We start from the raw sequence: 21,105 nt of genomic DNA, 5'->3' as shown, positions 1-21,105 counted from the left end.
ACGCTGAAACGGGGAGGGGGTGGGTGGCGAAGGTTCCGGCACCGTCGGATGCCGTTGGGCGTCAGGGGCGGTTCTTGCCGTCATGTCGGCAGGAGGCTTGCTGGAGAAGCCGCAGATCATCGCGCATACACAACACAGCTTGAATTACACTGTATTCGATTGCAAATGGGTGCCCTGCAGCGCTCGCCTCCTTTGCTTGGGCAATTTCCCGCGCGGCACCGGCGTCATTCAGCTCTACGAGCTGCAAGGCGGCCGCCTCGTCCTCCTCCGTGAAGTAAGAAAAGGAACAAAGCACCGGGCTGCAGCCCCGGCTCTCCCGCAGGAGCAGCAAGAAGCCCATGAATACCAGCCTCACTCCCAGCAGCGCATACTTGCCAACCACGGTGTTAATTTTGCTTCCTTGCCCAGGCCTCGGAATGCTTTCCTGGGCTTAAGTAGAAGCTCAACCGTGGATTCCCTTAGTTTTGTTTTTTTCCGGCTGAGATCGAGGGAAGATATATTAATTCCAATAGAAGAGAGAATATGTGTAGCTCAGGGTTGAACTACCAAGTCCTTGTGCTCTCTGGGCTTGATTGTTTGCACGCAGGTGTTTCATTACCCAACTAGGTAGCATCATCAGTGCTAGTGAGTGTGGGGTTTGCTCCCTCTTCATGTACAATAACATGCCCTATTAGAGTTGGTGGGATGTGGTTTTCTCTTTGGTAGTTCCTTGATTATAAGTTTTTTTGCTTTATTGTTTGCTTAGTGTTAATCTCTGCGTATCTAGATGTGGGTTACTGGAGGGAATGCATTCTGGTCCTTTTTCCTTTTTTATTGTCTTTGGAATGGTATCTAAATGTGTCTGCCTATTTTTCTGTATGTGTGCTTTAATGAGGTTTTACCATTTACCAAATGAGGTATCTTGGGATTGAGGTCTTGTGTGAATTATATACGTTTATCAAGAATTAACATCAGGAATTGGCCTCTATCACTCTTCATATACTTAGTAAAGATTGCCCTATGTTGGGAACACCCACATTCATTTTCTTACAAGTAGGATGCCTGGAGTTTCCGTCCCCTGGCATTTAATTGCAATGTAGCATTTGTACAGAGTCAGAAGCATGATGCAAATGCATGCACAAGGAGGAATAGGAAAATGGCTTAAAGATTATTGATCATTTCAGTATTAACCTTTTAATACTGGAAGGCTCAATTCCAATTAATAGAATGCATACAACTGCCCCTTAGAATAAATAGTGAAGAAATATATATAGGTAGTTCTCGACTTAAAAGCATTCATTTAGTGACTTCAAAGTTACAATGGCATTGACTTACGACCATTTTTCATACTTATGACCATTGTAGCATCCCCATGGCCATGTGATCAAAATTTGCATGCTTTGCAACCGGTTCATAGTTATGACAGTTGCATGTGATTTCATGTCATGTGATCCCCTTTTGCGACCTTCTGACAAATTCAAGGGGAATTCAGATTCATTTAACAACCATGTTACTAATTTAACAACAGCAGATTGAAAAACAGATTCACTTAACAACTGTGGCAGGAAAGATGGTAAAATGCAGCAAAACTAATTTAACAACTGTCTTACTTAGCAACATAAATTTTGGGGTCAATTGTGGCCACAAAGACTATCTGTATTGACATTAGTATCTTTTAGCTATGTCAGCACCCAGTATTTGGCAAAGCAGTATGTGTTAAATGAATAATAAAGAATGCCACCAGTGCTCACCATGGAAATAGGCATTAACTGTTCTTGTATACATAACACTGTACTAAACACTGCAGTTAATTACTGTAGCCATAGCAGTGCAAGAGATACACTACCTATTGGTCTTAAAAAGCTTTAAGGACAAATAAAATCCTTTTCTATAGTACAGATTGACTTTGTAGACTACAAAATACAATAATTAAATCCTCACAGGAAGTACATCACTTTTTGCTACTTCAGGGAAAAAAATTAGGTTTTAGTTGTAGTATTACTTTCCAAAAACAAGCATATTTATAAGAGCCTTTGTTTTAATATGAATGGATTAGCATGAATGGCATTGATGAATTGTTGGCAGAGTTGAAATGGGGTATATCTACTTTGAAATGAAGTGTTCTCTAGAAGATCTACATCCTTTCCCTAAACTAGCTGGATGGGTTAAATCAATTATATTAGTATTGTAATGCCAAGTTTTGTTTGCAACTGAAGTGCATGCAAAATATACTGGCTGTGAAGAAAAGTATGTGGAAAAGCACAGTATGTTAGTATATATCTTATAAGAAATGTGGGACAGGGATCTATATTTTTTGTGGACTTAAAAAAAACCCAATCATCTACAAAAACATAATAAATGTAAGGTTGGGGAAGAATAAATAGATGAAGTTGCCCATATAAAGTGGAATTGTGAAGACAAACAACAGAGAATATAATTGCATGTTTTTACAGAAACAGTTCATCTTGTCTCAAAAGTTATATGAAAGAATTGCATCTTAACTTGATTTTCTGTAAAGAAATTGGATTTTATGGATCTGGAAAACTTGAATGTTGATCATTCAGAATTTAATGGTATCTTTCTGTGTATAAATTTATAGATATTAGTCCTGTTAAACACATGTGTGATTTGTATGGTAGTTCTCGACTTAGAAGCATAAGCATAAAATTTCCATTGCTAAGCAAAACTGTTAAGTGAGATTTGCTCCATTTTACAACCTTTCTTGCCCCAGTTGTTAAGTGAACCATTGCAGTTGTTAAGTTAGTAACATGGTTGTTAAATGAATCTGGCTTTCCCGTTGAGTTTGTCAACATTGCAATCCATTATAAATACATGCCAAGTATCCACATTTTGATCACATGATCATAGGGATGCTGCAATAGTCAAGTGTGAAAACTCATCGGAAGTCACTTTTGTCAGTGGTGTAACTTTGAATGGTCACTAAATGAATGGTTGTAAGTTGAAGACTTACCTATATTTAGAAGGTTGAGATACGAATTGCAATTAAGAAATGACTTCACACTAAAAGGTGTGATTTACACCTTTTTTTTTTACAAATTAAAGAGGTTTAGTAGTAATCTGTAAAAGCAAGCAGTATACTCTTGTTTCTCAAAAAATTAAATTTGAAATATATCCTGTTTATTTTTTCAACTATGGAAACTTTGATGGCAGCTTCTATTTTTTCTGTTTCATGTCTATTTAGATTATGCATTTAGAAAGTACGAGGCTAATAATTTGTAAATAGATTCAGAATAAATTGGAGAAAATAAAGGAGAAAGTGCATGGGAGAGGCAGTCTTTATGCCTTTGCAATGATAAGATGCTTTGACTTATTTAGAATTCTTCCCCAAAAAATGTGTATAGAATTGCAATTTTTGTATCCCAAAAGCTAATTATTAAAGTCAAACATGTTCATTCATTTGAACCCTAATGGAACTAAAAAAAATGTGTTTAGACAATGTTTGACTCTAATATTATCTAACAGGTAGAATAAGACATAAATTGAAAATAATAATAATTCAGTGTAAACATTTCCCTACTTCCAGATTGAAAAATCACGACCTATTAAATGTGCAACCTTTGGGGCTGCTTCTTTGCAACAAAGATACTTAGCTACTGGAGATTTTGGTGGAAATTTAAATATATGGTAAGAAATGTTCTTTTTGCAAATTTTAAAGATATGGCCTTATCTTTTATTTGATAACTTAAAGTCATTGTAAAATCAGTATTGTTCACTGTCTTAAATATGCATAATTTAGAAGTGTTAGGTTTTTAGACAGCAATAAAACTTTTACTTTGAAGAAGACCAAATTAATTTTATTATCTTTTATGGTTGTCTTTTTCTGAATCTTCCAGCCCCAATTATAAATATATTTTTAAGCCCAGGTTAATTTTCAGACCAATCTGTGATGCAGTGCAGGTAGTCCTGATTTATGGTTGATCACTTACTGATCATTCAAAATGGCAACCTACCTGCAAAGGGGGGCTATGACCGGGTTCTGAAGTTCTGACAGCTGCTCCTCCCCATCATATGTCCACACTTGGAGTGCTCCACAGTATGGCTGGTTGGTGACATGACCGAACTGATTTATGACCGTTAGAACATGTGATTGTAATGGGCAATTTATGATTTAGGACCATTGTAACGTGATTATAATGGGCAGGCTCCATTATGGTCGTATGTGAAGGACTATATAATAAATGTTTGTAAAAACATTTTTTTAAAACCTTGCATTGTAACTAAATTATAATTTTATATCTTCATTTTACATCATGGGGGGTATTAACACATATTTTCTTTTGACTTCTGCCATGTTTTAAAGAAGAAAAAGCTTCATGTCAGTATTCAGTATTCTATATAGTAAAGACAAATGAGTATGCTGTATTCTGCAACTGTTACTATCTTGCCATTGGTTCTTTCATCAGAAAATTTATAAATGGCACTAGGTAACAATTTGATGACTGGTGTGCCATGTATGAATAGATGAGCCTAGTTTTTAGATTTACACATTAAAAATAGTTCAGAAGCACTTTGAATCTTTTGCAAACATGTTTCTCTACTACTCTGTAAAAGCAGTCGTCTTTTTGAAAGTTTCTATATGATTCTTAAAAAGGTGGTTACTTCAAGAATGATATTTATCTTAATAAATTGGTTCCTTAAAGGAGCTGCATCTTTTCTCCAATCTTATGTAAAATTCTGAACCCCCCCCCCCGACTATTTTAATGAATAATAGAGAGGTACTGTGACCTCAGGAAGACAGAAACATTTCTCCAGAATTATTTTCTAATGCATAGCTGTACTAAGTATATTGAATGTTACATTTCTAAGTAGATTTACTGAGAAATATAAATACATGATCCTGATCTTGTGTTGGATATTAAGCAGATTTTATGGATTACCAGGAAGTGTCATGGGAAATAGGTCAAATTAGGAAATTATAAAACTTTAAAAAAGATGAGAATGACAAACTCCTTCCATATTGCCATCAAGAAAACTGTGGTATCCATGTAGTTGTCAAGAGATGAACTCTAGATGAAGGAGATGTTTATGAACAAAGTAACAATTCCATTTCTGTTGTTTAGGAATTTGGAAGCTCCAGAAACACCAGTATATTCTGTGAAGGGGCATAAAGAAATCATAAATAGCATTGATGGAGTTGGTGGTCTGGGGATTGGTGAAGGAGCCCCAGAAATTGTGACAGGAAGTCGTGATGGTAAGTTAGTTCCCTTGCAATGCCATCAAAGGCGAGAACAAGGGAAGTAGATTAGAATAGAATATACATAATTTAAATCTGTAAAACCTGCAATGGTATGAATTAACTTTGATTTTAAATTTAAGATCATCTTAACTTTAAATTGAATGGAAAATACATAGTGATGAGTTCCTTATGGTTTTTTCCCCATCAGACTATCAAATCTGAAAATCTGGATTCACATGCTATAAACAGGCAGTTTCAATGAGTAATACATTTGGTTTGCATTCAATACCAAATATTATGATTTCTCCTGGAAATGATACAGTTCCTTGGCTGAACAATATAAACAATATAATCTTCAGTGAGCAATCCCTGTGAACATAATAGAAAATCTTAATTCTGAAATAGATTTATAAGTATCTTAGGACTTCTTATATCTTAATACCTATTTTTCTTAAACTGAGAGATGAAGCCTCATGCAAAAAGAACAAGCTAAAGCAACTTTTCAGTAAACCGTTTTCTAAGAATTAAAACCACTGAATATTTTAAGCATTCAATTATTTGAATGCCTATTTCTGAGTTCATAAAATGGACTACATATACTACTTTTGCAAATGAGGTATTTTAGGGATAGAAATAATTGTGTGGCAGCTTATTGGTAGGACTAATACTTCTATGATATCTAATGTTTCATGAGTTATATATAATAATCACTTCTTAAATGGGCAGTAAATTCTGTACAGTACATGTTATCTTAAAAACAAATTCCATGTATAGATATTGATGGTGAGAAAGTGAAAAAAAAATTTTAAGAGGCATCTCATTGTTAAAAAAAACAACAGCGTGAGATAAAAAAATATCCCTTTACCTCTTATACTCTGCCTAATCCCCCCACCTCTTGAAAAGTTGAACAGAGTTAAAAACACCAGGCACATAGGATATTGTATTAACTATCCATGCCTTGTGGAGTAGGCCATTGTCCTGGCTCATTTGGCATGAAGTCTGCTCCCAGCTATTCGCTGGCCTGGGATTGGTGGATGGGTTGATTTTGACTTCAAGAGCAATGGTATGGTCTTAGCTTTTCCTATATAATAGCTTCAGAACTGCTAGAAGGAGACCAACCATCTCAGTAGAGGGACAAAAAGATTGATACAACGTTATAAAAAGAGAGACAAACAATTTTGAGTTCTTGGAGAAAAGATGAAATATAAACCTAACAAATAAATATGGATGGGAGAGAACATGTAAAAAGAAGATGGAAGAATGAGAATCTGTGTCCATATGTTGACCATCATCTCCCTGGCAATTTCCCTAAATGGCAGAAGGTAATATTTTGTTCCTGGCCTGTCTAGTTGTATGCCTGCAGCTTCAGCAAATATATTTGCTGTAGATTCCCCCCCCCCCCCCCCAGATGGGGTAGCAATTACTCTCTCTGGTGGGAAGCAAAAGCAACAATCCTTATTCAGAATTCTGCATGCTCTTTTGAAGAAGTTTTTGAACCTTAGTTTATTTTTTTCATATTTTGTAAAAAGCTACTGTGTGGCTACATCTCAGGCTTTGTAAAACGATACACAGCTTTGAAATAAATCACTGTAGGTATTGCTATAAGCAGAAGATCACTGAAGTTCAATGTTCATGCTTCCTGTAAGGTATTAATACATGTTTTCATATGTCAGCTAATGAATAAATTTGGTTGCATATAGTTTAAAGAGAAGACAAGTTTTTCTGAACAGTTCACACTTCATGGAGACTATGACATAATAGATCTGGATTGCATCTAAACATTAGAGCAAGCAAGTTAATTTGGTCAGCTTTCTCAAACTCTGCAACCTCCAAATATGATGGACTAATTTTCCACTATTCCCAGCCACAGCCAAGTTAGCTGGGATTCTTACGAAAGGTAGTGCTGCTTGTTTGGAGGCCATTAGATTGGCAAAAACTGATTAGATCTATAGGTAATATTTTATTGATCACAATTGAGAGCAGAACTTCCATTGCTAAGCAATGTGGTTGTTAAATGAGCTGGGTCATTAAGTGACTGAGACAATTGTTAAATGAATCCAGCTTCCCTCATTGACTTTGCTTGTTGGAAGCACCTAAGAAAGTTGTAATTGATGATCGTATGACCCAAGGATCCTGCTACTGTTGTAAATATATGCCAGTTGCTAAGCACCCAAATTTTGATCAAGGAACGGGGGGAACATTGCAGTAGTCATAAATTTAAGGACTGGTCATAAGTTAGTTTTTCATCACTGTTGTAACTTCAGTCATTAAACAAATGGTTGTAAATCAAGGAATACTTGTATTTAGAGAATTTTAAAAGTATGACCTTACCTTATAAAGTTTTTTTCCTGTGAAATTGATTTATCACTATTACCACATTTTTTAAACAAGCAAATATTTTTGGAATATCAATGATAACAAGCTACACATTTATTTGTAATACAGCGGATTCTGAAGGATTGAAAGAGAACAATGTTACAACTCCAACTAAGCAGATTAAATTTGCTGATCATTGCAGTTTATGCCTGACATTCCATAGACATTTTTCACTCGCATAAAATTGGTAATGGTATTATAGGCCAGCCTTTTTCCATGTGAGAGTCCTCAGTTGCCATATGATATGGTTACAAGATTCTGCAATAAGATCTACATATGCTGTATGTTCTATTTTGAGTCTCCATCGAACAGGATTTTCACATAAGTCATTAGAGAGCTGGAACAAACTGATAGCTACATGTATGAAATGAAAAAGAGAGAAACACAAAATAAGACAGTTACGAAAATCTAAGACTGATTTATAAAGTATATTTAAACTGGTAGTATTTGGCTGACTTTGTCTGGGAATAGAAACATTCAGATCTGTTTAATCCTTGAATGGGGAAACTCTGGAAAATACAAGAGCTACAGATTAGCCTGTGAAGCTGAAAATATCCCCAAATAAGGTTATGACAAGGAAAGACAGGGAGATATTTATTTAGAGTTCAATTTCCTATATGATCCCCAGGTAAAAGATTTTACTTTTGGGCACCAACTTACACTTCCTGGGGAGGGAAGATGGGGTTCAGGGCCACTAGGATAACTATGAACTTGTTCTAGGGGAACATAGGCCCAATTCATGTAGGCAGCCTCACATTAGATCTGATTTATGTCTTTAAGCAGCTAAAATGTAATCAGATGACAGAACATTGCATTAGTTCTTTGTGATAGTCAGATCATGCTCTGGTTTCCATGGTGGCATAAACCTCTGCAGGAAGAAGAGAGGACCTCTGACCTCTCTTCAGTCAGAAGAAATTATAGAAACGTGGCTCATCAGAAAGACATTGGGGATAGATATGATCATGCTTATATAATGTTATAATGTACATAATAACCAGACCGACTGAAATGTTATCTTTTATTAGTAATAGTGTCAGTCATTGATAATTTTTGGAAATGAAGAGGCGTACAGTAGAAGTTGTGGAAAGCAGAATGGTAATCTGTTTTTATACTGTTATCAAGAAAACTACATGGATTTATTTGTGAAGTCACCAGGGGCTAAATTAAACCCAGACTTTTTTACACACAAGACAGATAACTCTGCAGGTATATGCATAATGTTTTCTCAAAAGTAAGCTGAAAGTGTGGTGTAGAAGAATAAATACAAATTCATTTGATGGTTGCAGGGACAGTGAAAGTTTGGGACCCAAGACAAAAAGATTTTCCAGTTGCCAATATGGAACCAGCGCAAGGAGAGAGTACAAGAGATTGCTGGACAGTTGCATTTGGTAGGTCTGAGTTTCTAATCCATTCATGCCATATAGAAATTGATCATGGAATTTATCTTGCTTCTCATTACTTTGTTCTCTGAATGGCTGTTTGCCCTTTTTTAAAAAATTGAAAAAAAGTCTTTAGGTTCTTACACAAATGTAATATTTTTCTGACATTCATTAAAACAGGCGTTTTTTCAGGCTTCAAAACTTGAGAACACTGTTGAGCAGTGTTGAGATGCATACATTTGTATGCAGAATTTGTGCTCAATTGAAGCAATAAACTCTGTTTGTGCATGGTCCAAAGCATTTCTTCAGAATAATTTTCAAATAATCCAGAGTATTACCGAATATCACAATATTCCTTTTTTCAGATGCTCTGACACAGAAAGCAGATACAAATTATTAGGGAAAGTTGAAAATTTTGTTTGAAATTTAGCCCATAAAATTATTTCTCTAGAAATCAGGCATCAACCTATTACCTTTAATCCTTTCCAGTATCAAACAGACCATTTGAATCAAACAACCAGTTTAAATACTCCAAATCCTATTATTCACAGAGAAAATATGTGCATTAATGTATTGTTTAAAATAACATATAAATACTGTGATTGCTACTTCTTTTGCTTTAATGCTATGATTTGTCTATTTCATTGCAAAACTTTTACTAAAAATGTATTTCCTTAAAATTGGTGTACAAATACAGGATTGTTAGGCTAATGTTTGGTTATTTTATTGTTGATTCTTTATCTGAATACTGTCATTGTATTTTAATTAGGCAATGCATATAATCAAGAAGAACGGGTTGTATGTGCTGGTTACGACAACGGGGACATCAAGTTGTTTGACCTTAGGAATATGACATTACGATGGGAGACCAACATTAAGAATGGGGTTAGACTTTTTTTTTTCTTCACAAATCTTTGTAGTTCTGTGGGGATGGGTAACATTTTAGAGTTTTTGTTTGTTAGTTAATCAGTTTGTTTTACCTGACCATTAGACTAGCAGTATGGTCAATCTGTAATGGAACATTATGCCAGACCAAATATTCTTTAAAATAAGCATGAAAATCAAAATAAATTGTAGTTTCAGTGATACTATTAAATGACAAATTCAGAAATATTATTGAAGTGTAAAATGTTTTGAAATTGTATAATTCTTGATTCCATTAGGGCTAAGTAGAGAACTAGAGAACTAGCTATTCTCTGTCTAGATCAGGAGTGTCAAACTCAAGGCCCGTGGCCCGGATCCACTCCATGGGTGCTTAAATGTGGCCCATGGGGCCAGCCTGAAAGGACCAGCCCGCAGTGCTTATGCTGGCCAAAATGGGCCACAGGGGGTGAATGCAGGCCGTTTTTGGCCTTCATAGCCTCCTACATTAGTCTGGCAGCCAAAACCAGGCTGTGGGGAGGGGGTGTTTTTGGCTCCCACTGCCTCCTCCACAGTCTGACTGGGACGTGATTTATATGTTTCTTTCTCCACCCCATGCACTCTATCTTCCTTCCTGTTGGCTGTTTCACACATTTCCTGGTTTCATCCAGTTTAAAAATATGGAACAGGCCTAATCCAAAGACTTTGCTGACTTATCTGTGGCTATAATGTAATTTGCTTGGTTTTGACTTACAACTGGATTGTATTATCTCCCCCATAATGGTTTGTAAACAGTATAGTGAGCCTAAAAACTTAAAATGCAGAACATGATTGGATGTAGGATATGGTAGTATGCACAAGCTCTAAGATTTTTTTTAATACAGTATGTCATGTGAAAATGTCCAGTGGTTATTTCTAGATTGTGATTTACTGTGTAAAGCACAAAGGACTGAATTTACAGAACACACAGAGTCAAAATCAAATCATATTATGACTAGATAGTGTGCAAATCTGGCAGATAGAAAGCAGCTTTTGTCAGGTATGCATAAAACTCAGTGAAGTCAGTGAGATTTAATGTGTATCCAGTTGTAATCCGAATGAAACTGGAAATGTTTCCACACATCATGCATATTTTCTGAATCTTTCTAGACATTTAGCAATATATTGTGATGGTTTTGTTGTGTTGTACAGTGTTCCTCTTTACAATGGATATCTGGAATAATATTTTAATGTTTTCAATGAAAAATGGGAGGGTCATCTAAAGTATTCTACATAGAATTAGTTAATATTTCAAAGGACAGATTCAACAGGGAAAAGGGAAACATGAGTTGATATTGCCCAAGCAATAACAAAGAGTGTACAATTTTGTTATTTGGGGATGGAGAAATGCCATAAATAAGGCAGACGGATTAATACATGAAGAAGACAAAAAAGGAGATATGGATGAATTAAAGAGAAATGAATTGTTTTGTTTAAAAGTATTTAAGGTTCTAAATGTTAATTTATCATTCAACCCAGTAAGTATAAATATAATACCCTGGATGTTGTTTAGGTTGTCTTAACTCACATTAGGCTTTAAACCTCTCTGTTCTGACAATATTGTGCATATATTCAGATCTGCTCCTATACAAAAGAGTCAAGCCCTATAGCTGCTGGGGACTCTACATGTCTTTAATCTCTACATTATGGAATTGAGACTATTTGTGCCAGAAAGTAAATCTCCCTTTGTCTGGAATAGCTGTTTTGAATGCAAAGGGGGCAAAATACATCTTGGGCCTATGTCAAATGCCATGGCCACACTCACCCCGACCACACTCACAGTGACCACACTTACCGTGACCATGCCCACTTCAGCCCTCCAAGGTCAAACACAACCCTGTTGTGGCCCTCAATGAAATCGAGTTTGACACCCCTGGTCTAGATTATGCACCCTTGATAGAATGTGCCTCTAAATAAACTGCATTACAGTTCATGTAATGAACTCATATACATATAGTACATTAATGATGTGTTATTCAGTTGTAATTTATTGGTTGCTTGCTTTAAATTTCTAGGTCTGTAGTGTTGAATTTGACAGGAAAGATATAAATATGAACAAATTGGTGGCTACATCGCTTGAAGGAAAATTTCATGTTTTTGATATGAGAACTCAGCATCCAACTAAAGGTTTTGCTTCTGTTTCGGAGAAGGTAAATTATTTTGTTTAAAAAGAGGTTGCTAATTTATAGCGGGAGGTGTTCTCTTGCCACATGCCATTGAAGGAGGGGATGGAGGTAGAGGAGGTTGTTCAAAAGCACTCATGCCCTAATCCCTGAAATATTTGTCTCATACAAATCTAAATTGAGAATGAATTGAAATATTATTCTTTTAGCTAATAAGGTTAGAAGCCTTTGAGATGTGGAGAACACTTTATCTCAAGATGCACATCTAATCCAGAAAAAGGAGAATATGTTTGTATTGTAGCCTTCTCTATGGAAAATGTACATTGAACAAGATGAATATCTCCCAGAAGGAGTGCTACAACTGAATGAGCAACCTAGAAGAGTCAAATATGCATTTACATATTGAGCTAGGTAACTCTATTAAGCAATTAATTGTGGTTGTGACAAATCCTGAGTTGTCTTGTATTTCTGGAAGAACTGTAGAGAGAAAAATGTTTTCTTATTCACCATGGGCTTTGTGCATTGGAAGAGAGACTTTTGATGCTTCCATTTTCTTCGCAGCTTGCCCAGACAAGCAATCACACCCTTCTTTTGCATTCTCTGGCTGAATCTCCATAACTGTTTCACTCCTTTTTGTATCAAAGAACTTAAGAAGCATAAAGTCTGTCTCCTTCACGAAGCATGAAATGAAACTCCCCCAACTTCCATCTTCTCTGTGACAAGAAGAAAACATAAGGGAAAATTTCTCTCATTTTACAGAATTAGGTACCGGCATGTAACTGCCAGAATTACAACAACTTCTAAACTCAAGGACTCATACTGCTTAGTGATTAGATAAATGTGTGCTCATTCTTTATAGCGCATTAAATCTGGGGCACAAACACAAACTTTTAGGTATTTCTAATCATTCACTTTACTGATTTTCTTGAGTCTTGATTTCAGTCTGTTATAGAAAATTACTAAAGAAATCTCTTTATTTTCTCTCTCATTTTATTACATAATTTTGTTGTCAGGCTCACAAGTCCACTTTGTGGCAAGTTCGGCACTTACCACAGAACAGAGATATCTTTGTGACAAGTGGAGGAGCTGGAAACCTTCATCTCTGGAAATAGTAAGTATTTTACTTTCCATCAAAGTTACGTTTTTGAGTGATGCAAATGTACCCCTTGCTGAAGTACAGGCATATAACATTACATTGCAAGTACCATGTTTTCCCGAAAATAAGACACGGTTTTATTTTCTTTTGGCCTACAAAATATGGCTTGGGCCTTATTATCTGGGGAGGGCTTATTGTTTTGGGGTTGCCGTGCGGCTGCTCCCTTGCGAGCGGGCTCCTGAAGAGCCGGGCACAGTCTCAGGGGTGAAGCAGCCATGAGGTGACCACGCTCACGAGCAGCTGCCTGGCAAACCCCATCTCCAGCCGGGCAGAGTGCCATTCAATGACCTAGGGGGTATTCCTAAGGCGCCAAGCAATGTAAGTGCCTTCCCCCCCTGGCTTCCATGGCTTGGCACCTTCGGGATACCACTAGGTCCGTGAGTGGTGCTCTACCTGGCCGGAGGGGGGGGGTTGCCAGCGGGCTTATTTTCAGGGGGTGCTTATATTTTTGTCCACACGAAAAATGTGGCAAGGCCTTAGTTTCAGGACAGGTCGTATCTTCGGGGAAACACGGTACTATATATTTACAGATTTACAATAGAAAAAAAAATCATAGAAGTATGCAATTAAGTAATTAAAAGACAAAAAAATCAGTTTGACTGAAGTGTTTCTAATAGCAACAAGTTAGAAATCAAAATATTGATTAAAATTATATAAACTCCTCAAAGAATAAAAATAAAAGTATAGTGCCAATCCCTCCCCCACCTCTAAAAAAAATCAAAACAAGAAAAAACAGGCAGACATTAGTGAGATGCAAGTTACCATTTGAAAGATCTACTCCAGGCCTTTCCTTTGAGCATACCTCTTTCTTTTGATCTAACACATGGTCAGAAAGTTATTCAGAAGATAAAATGCAATGGCACTTGGAAGCCATCATGAGGCTCTGGGAGAAAATGTAGGAAGTTAGAATAAAACAATTTGCATTGTACATATTCATAAAGTGGTTTTAACCATTTCATTTTTCTACTTTAGTGAGTACCCTGCACAGCGCTCTAAGAAGGATTCAGAAGGAACAGAAATGGGAGTAGCGGGTTCAGTTAGCCTTTTACAGAATGTGACATTATCAACCCAGCCAATTTCGAGTCTTGACTGGAGTCCTGACAAACGTGGTCTGTGTGTCTGTAGCTCATTTGACCAGACTGTGAGAGTACTCATAGTCACAAAATTGAACAAAATTTGACAGGATTTCTAACAGTAAAAAACTTCCAACTGTGTCCTTGAACAAACTCGGAACTTTATTGAGAAGACACAAGATGTGAAAAAGTTTTCATCAACTGTGGATTTTACATTTCTAGAAAATGCACTTGTAGTTTAACATATTAAGTCCTATTCACTGTTATAGATGTTTTCAAATCCAAGCTACCTTACGCTTATAGTAGAATTATTGCAATGTAATCAACTTTCTTTAAATGAATTATTTTAATTATTTTTGAATTCGTAAGTACTAATACCCTGTGTTTTGGATTATACTGACTAAAATTTGAACAGCTGTTTTAATAGATTAGATTTGTTCTTTTGTTATTGACTACCTGTTTAAACATTAACATATGTATTCAGATCAGTAAATATTGTGCCTTTAAAAACAAATGTCCTTAAAATGTGCGATTGAGATATAGATGTTAATCAGATTTATGTCATTTAAATATATAGATGTAATTTATCTGATATGTTTATATAATTGTTAATAGGGTCAAATAAAAATTGTATTTTTTGGATTATTTAAGTACAATGATTTTAGATTGTGTGAAACAGCCAAGACTATAGTCACCCTGTCCTCTAGTGGGAAATTGGGCACATTACAGAAAAATCAAGCAAGATAAAACTTTTTGTGTGACAAGCATTGAAACAAGTATGTCAGAGAAACTACCTATAGGATTTCCAAGGGTTTATTAAGAAATTGTTATCAAAGTGGCTTGTATTATGGTTTTGTGGTTGTATGAACCACAAATCACAGCCCCTATAAATAAATGGTCAGCACATTATGTGAAATGTAATTAACTGGGTTAATTGAACTATGATTATATTAATCATGGATAAGCCTTACATGAATTTAGTAACACTAAACACAATTAGCCAATCACTTTTTAATCTAATGTACTAGCAAATAGTTTGGTTAGTTTATGATTCAGAGCGTCTTTTAAATCCAACAACAGCAACAATAATTTATTAAATAATTTATTGTGCTGCCTGATTCATTAGATTGAATACAGCCTCATTTATAATGGGTTCTGCAATAAATAACAGTTCCCTCTTGTACAAAAGGATTTTATTTGTCTGCTTCGGTACAAAATCCACATTTTAAACAAATTTAAAAGTCAGTTTCTGGAAGGGGTGAATATGAAAATGAGAATATGAAAAATCTCAACTTTTGCTAGCTCTTCAGTACAAAAAGCTGATATTTTTCAGTAAATGAACAAAGCTTAACTGCAGTTAATTTAACTAAAAGTTTTATGGCAATGTTCTTCCTCTCCAGTATTTCTTGTATTATCAGATAGAAAGTCAAAAGTGGAAAAATGGGATCAAGAATGTTCTGATGTACATTCATCACAATGGTTTTTTCTTATTGGCAATCTAACAGAAATTATTACAAATTATTTTCCTTTCAGTTCATATGTCTAGACTATGTAGCTATTTATCCTTGAATAGCAGCAGGCATTCATGAGATTCATGAGCTCTCCCAAAGTCTCTAGAATCAGGATGATTTCTTTTGCTAATCCAAGTTAGGAATCAAATGCAGTGATTTTAAAAAAATAGTTGTATAAAATTGAAATATATTTCAATGGATGGTTAACATTTTCCCCCAATACGTTTCCTGGAATGTAAATTAGTAAAGGTCAAACTCTTGCCCACTTCCCTGAGAGTCAAAATTTACAGTATTGTCACAAGATGCTGATAAATCTCTCCTGGGTCCCTTTTGTTCATAATTTATTGACCAGACTACAGTAAAGTCAGAAATTAACACCCTAAAACCTACATCTGTATGTAAAGGAACAAGCATAAGAAATTCTACTGCAGATGCAACCAAGAAGACTTCAATTAAAGAGGTTGAGCTAGTGAGGCATAGGAAGGTTGGGTTGAAAAACAAGTGACCAGTGGTGGGAAAACTAGAAGATTCAAATAAACAGCAATTGGGATCATGGATAGCTACCATTCTGTAATATACATGAGGAAAAATATTATCTCGGCAAATTGCTGCTACTGAGTGAAAGGTTAGAAAAGCTGATGTTTCTGTAGCTGCACTTCTACTTGATTAAGACTATTTCTATGGGCTCAAGTGCCTTTCTATGGGTTCAAGGGCTCAAGGATAGGGCAAGCTGTAAGAAACAATAACAAAGGAAGATTCCAAATGAGTATTAGATTTTTTTTTTAAAAAAAGAACAGCAAACATTCAGGGAAATGAGCTCTCTTATTACATTTTTTCTCTCTTTTTGGACACTTCAATTTGATTTCCTGCACCAATTGGCCCCTTCCACCTCACTGATCTATGGCAGATGTATTCTGAAATACTAACAGGAGGGATAATAGAAGATGGTGTAGAGGAGGGGTGCCAGGACTCCTGAAATGTGTATTTGTGAATCTTAAACTTCAAATAGGGAATAGGATGGCCAGTGTCAGGATCCAGATTAGGAATCCTTCATTGTTTAAAAATAATAATGGGCAGCAATATAGAAATGTTTCAAATAAAATGAGTCAAAAACACTTTCTGGGAAAGAAAGCTGATATTCTTTGATATTCTGCCTAAAATTGATTTAATGACAAAAAATGAATGTGTGACACAATAAATCAATCTTGCACTGCAAGAAATCAGTTAACATTGAATTTAATTGTATAAACTTTTCTAATTTGTTTCTAATTTATCACTTAGTATTTTCTTTTTTCTTTTTAAATGTTTATTTACCAAACTTGTTTTTCACCCCCCCCAAAGATGTAGATGCTAGATTAAATTCTGCCATTTAATCTATCTGATGTTCAAGAGACTTCTTTTAATATGCACAAACTAGCTTTATCAGCATGAATTTCCTTTCTGTCAGCTATTTTTCAAACAAAGAAATGCTTTAATAATTAAGTATAAACTTAAAAAAAACCCAACACTAAATAATGTTTGTCCATTTGTCTTATTTCTACATTTAAAGTTCTGTAAAAAAAAGAACTTTGGGAGATAGGACATCTTCCTAATACAATTAAAGCAGAGAGAAATACAATTATATGGCTCATGGGTATTAATGCAAGGTCATGCACGCAGGTTTCTTCACGAGTTATATATGGCCTACTGTTATATGCCTACATATGTACAAAATATGATTGAAAGGTATGGCACACTGTTCTTTTCATATTTAGATCTTTGAAGGTTCACTTGCAGTTATCTTTTTTTAAACCCTTCTTAATTTGCTGTTTACTCAGCTTCAACTATTACTTCCGATCAACTGTGATAGCCCAGACACATGTAGTTTGTCATTTCGTAGATTGGTTGATATCACACTTGTGTCTTGTATATTCCATGAAATATGTCTTTATTCTGGGAAAGGCTTTGTGAGAAAGAACTCAAGCATACAGAGCTAGAAGTGAAGAGATCCTACTTTCCTTTCTTGTAGCTGAAATATGATTTACATTTTTTCTAGGATTAACTTAAAGAGAATTGGCTTCCTGCATGGATTTCCCTGATGTTATCAGGGCCTTGCAGAAGGGCAACAGATTTGGGGCCAACCTGGTCTCAAATGTTGTTCCACCACACATTGCAACAGAAAAAGCTGTCTCCCTGAATCCTGCAGGTGGCACTCTTAAAAAATGATGGGATTCATAACACCCCTCTCCTGCCAAGTTACTTGGAGGACAGGTAGCCATGATCAGGCAGAATCAATTTCCCAGGTAACTTGGCTCTATGCCACAGCATATGGCAAGCAATGCAGCTCCCGAAAACAGAAATGTAACTTGTAGACATTGAGAAGTGCCCATCACTGCTCACAATGCTATATTTTGTACCAACTTTTGTTCCATATGCTCTTCAAGGAAAGATTAACGTAGAATGCCACTGCAGTGGTCCTTCTAGCATAGCCTGTCCCCCCCAGGAAAGGGTGAAATTGGCACACAAAGTAAAGCTACACAAAGGCTTTCCTGATCATGGCCATTATCTATTTCACAAACAGTCATAAGTGAAAGAAGCTTACCTAATTGCCCAAGTAGGTTGGTGAAACCTCACTGATAATTTGGAGCAGTGAAAATACTTCCAGGAGATGAAAAATTCCTAGAACCAAGGGAGGTCTAAAATCCAAAGCCACTCAGTCTTAGGGATGGGTTAATGTACATTCTGCTCCATCCAAGGACAGAACCTCTAATCTATAGCATCACTAAAATGTTCCAGCATGGAGATATAAAGCTGGATAGGCCATGGGTTGTTTTGCTCTTGATTTAATGAAAAAATCATAATGCCAAATGGTAACAGAAAGTGGTAAGTCATAAATCACGACACAATTTACATAAAGCTCAAAGCGAAGAAGCTACAGAACAATCTAACAATCCAGTCTAAATCAGACTGTCAGATAGCAAAACAAGCTGAGGATTATAGAAGTTGGGTGACACATCAGCCCTGTTCCTACAATACCTTAACTCTCAGCCATTAATGTAATCAAATCTCCATCTTAATGCTTCTAATTGCAGTCATTTTAAGCCATAATTTTGAAAACATGAACTCCCCATCTATTTTCTCAAAGTGTGAAGTATGCCAGGAGCTCTAACACCAGGAAAGTATTGATAAGGCTTAATGACATTGCTACCATCCACTCTGCTGGCCAGGTATTACTGGATCATTGTAGCCAATCAAGGTTTGAGAAGCATGTCCTCTACTTTCCCAAAGATACTTTTTCAAGAGGCAACTGGACTTTCTGGTTTTTCTTTGAAAATGTTTCGCTTCTCATCCAAGAAGGTTCTTCAGAGCTGAAGAAGCTTTTTGGATGAGAAGTGAAACATCTTCAAAGAAACAACCAGAAAGTCCAGTTGCCTCTTGAAAAAGCACTTTTGTGACAACTATGACCTGGATGACTGAGAATCTCCATAGACATGTCTGTGTGCTGCTTAAGTTCAACATCTAGTGCTGAAAGGGTTGTTTGTCAACTGCTCAATTTCTCCAGTTCTTTTTGTTGGTGGGCTAGGTATGTTTAATGGGTCACTTGACCTGTTTTAGATCTTCCCAGGACAAAACTGACTATATGGAGTGGGGTTTCTTTCTCTGAAACATTTTACCTCTCACACTTCTGTCTCTCTTGTCTGAAGCAAGTTAACTACATTTGTGGTAGAATAAAAATTTACCACAAATGTAGTTGTTAACTGATGCATAACTGAATACTGCATCCAGTTTTGGTTGCCACGATGTAAAAAAGATGTTGAGACTCCAGAAAGAGTGCAGAGAAGAGCAACGAAGATGATTAGGAGACTAAAACATATGAAGAACGGTTGCAGAAACTGGGTATGTCTAGTTTAATGAAAAGAAGGACTAGGGGAGACATGATATCAGTGTTCCAATATCTCAGGGGTTGCCACAAAGAAGAGGGAGTCAAGCTATTCTCCAAAGCACCTGAGGGCAAGACAGGAAGCAATGGATAGAAACTAATCAAGGAGAGAAGTAACTTAGATCTAAGGAGAAAATTTCTGACATAACAATTAATCCATGAAACAACTTGCCTCCAGAAGTTCTGAATGCTCCAACAATGGAAGTTTTAAAGAAGATGTTGGATAACCATTTGTCTATAGTGGTGTAGGGTTTCCTCCAAGGTCCCTTCCAACTCAATTCTATTCGAAAATTGGCATTGGCAACTAATGATTACTAATAAATCCATTATCGGTAACCATACCAATGGGATTATGGGTAATGGGACACTGAAATGCAGTTTTCTAGGCACATGGAAGCACTATACCCGTACCTTCTTCCATGAGGTTTTTTCAATTTCCCATTCTGGTCTGCACCCCCAAGAGTCCTGGGTGGTTCTCCAGCCACAACTAACCACAATACTAGGGTTTGGAGCTTCAAGGTCGTAACTTATAAAGCCCTTCATGGTATTGGATCTGGGTACTTGAGAGACCGCCTGCTGCCAATTACCTCCCACAGACCCATTAGATCTCACAGGGTTGGCCTCCTCCGGGTGCCATCTACCAGCCAATGCCACCTGGCTATTACCCGGGGGAGGGCCTTCTCTGTGGCAGCTCCGGCCCTCTGGAATGAACTCCCCGCAGGGATTCGGACCCTCACCTCTCTCCAGGCCTTCCGAAAAGCTGTCAAAACCTGGCTTTGTCGGCAGGCCTGGGGGTGATGAGTTCCCTTCCCCTCTCGACATGTATGGTTGTGCGACTGTTGCCTACTTTTATTATTTGTATTTTGTCTTTTATGTTCCCCCCCTTTTTTTCCCCTTTGAATTGTTCACCGTCCTGAGTCCTCCTGGAGAAGGGCGGCATACAAATAATAAAATACCATACCATACCATACCATAAAGTAATATCCAAGTGCCACTAGCTGCTGAGAAATAAGATAGGATTGAATTATGTAATTGCACACGTTTTCACACGACCGAACAATCCTTGAAATAGACCAGGACACTTGGGGAAAAACTTTAATCCGTGGGGAAAACACCCCACAAGCCCTAATAAATCAGGAGCATTGCAGCCTCTTCCGCCCCACCACCGACCTCTTCCGAAGGCTTGGCCTTCCATTTATAGGGCGAGCGGGCGTGAAGCCGAGAAAGCTCTTTTAATAGCAACAGTACTGATATAACTCCGTCGACCTTTTTTGTTCCTTTTCCTCCGCTGACAATGCGTCGCCTGCCGAAATGCCTTCCACATAGGATCACAGCAGGAAACAGAATCACCTTCCCGTGCTTGGCTCTAAATAATCACCATTCAAAGCAAGCCGACCGGCTATTTCCTTGCCAGGCTTCTACCTCACGGCGCCAAACCCGGAGGGCCACGCCGCATGACTAAGGCAACTTGATCCCATTCTTTGGATCGCGG

The 21,105-nt window shown here is 36.8% G+C and overlaps 1 protein-coding gene across 3 annotated transcripts; it reads left to right on the top strand.

Annotated features, from left to right (window-relative positions):
* The first annotated feature begins 34 nt into the window (after window positions 1-34).
* DNAAF10 (dynein axonemal assembly factor 10) lies at window positions 35-14,828 on the top strand. Of its 3 annotated transcripts, none has more exons than XM_014062479.2 (8): window positions 36-274; window positions 3,524-3,624; window positions 5,061-5,191; window positions 8,839-8,940; window positions 9,701-9,816; window positions 11,847-11,981; window positions 12,968-13,065; window positions 14,083-14,828. In XM_014062479.2, exons 1-8 carry the CDS (start codon window positions 83-85, stop codon window positions 14,288-14,290), a joined length of 1,083 nt encoding a protein of 360 aa, XP_013917954.2. In that variant the 5' UTR covers window positions 36-82; the 3' UTR covers window positions 14,291-14,828. The 3 variants fall into 3 exon arrangements, with proteins under 3 accessions (XP_087572953.1, XP_013917954.2, XP_087572954.1); XM_087716828.1 differs by lacking the exon at window positions 36-274 and adding an exon at window positions 2,534-2,552; XM_087716827.1 differs by lacking the exon at window positions 8,839-8,940 and having other exon boundaries at window positions 35-274.
* The last annotated feature ends 6,277 nt before the right edge of the window (window positions 14,829-21,105 follow it).

This window comes from Thamnophis sirtalis, unplaced genomic scaffold, assembly GCF_051295495.1.
Source record: "Thamnophis sirtalis isolate CommonGarterSnake01/CBP01778 unplaced genomic scaffold, rThaSir2_p1.2 scaffold_5, whole genome shotgun sequence".
In the NCBI taxonomy this organism is placed as follows: domain Eukaryota; kingdom Metazoa; phylum Chordata; class Lepidosauria; order Squamata; family Natricidae; genus Thamnophis; species Thamnophis sirtalis.
The sequence above is the reverse complement of the archived record's forward strand: the minus strand, read 5'-3'. Positions and strand labels throughout refer to the sequence as shown.

Coding starts and splice junctions, on each gene's coding strand:
- DNAAF10 (XM_014062479.2), top strand. CDS start 83: ATGTCGGCAGGAGGCTTGCTGGAGAAGCCGCAGATCATCGCGCATACA. Junction 275..3,523: donor GCCTCGTCCTCCTCCGTGAA/GTAAGAAAAGGA, acceptor CCCTACTTCCAG/ATTGAAAAATCACGACCTAT. Junction 11,982..12,967: donor TTGCTTCTGTTTCGGAGAAG/GTAAATTATTTT, acceptor TTTTGTTGTCAG/GCTCACAAGTCCACTTTGTG.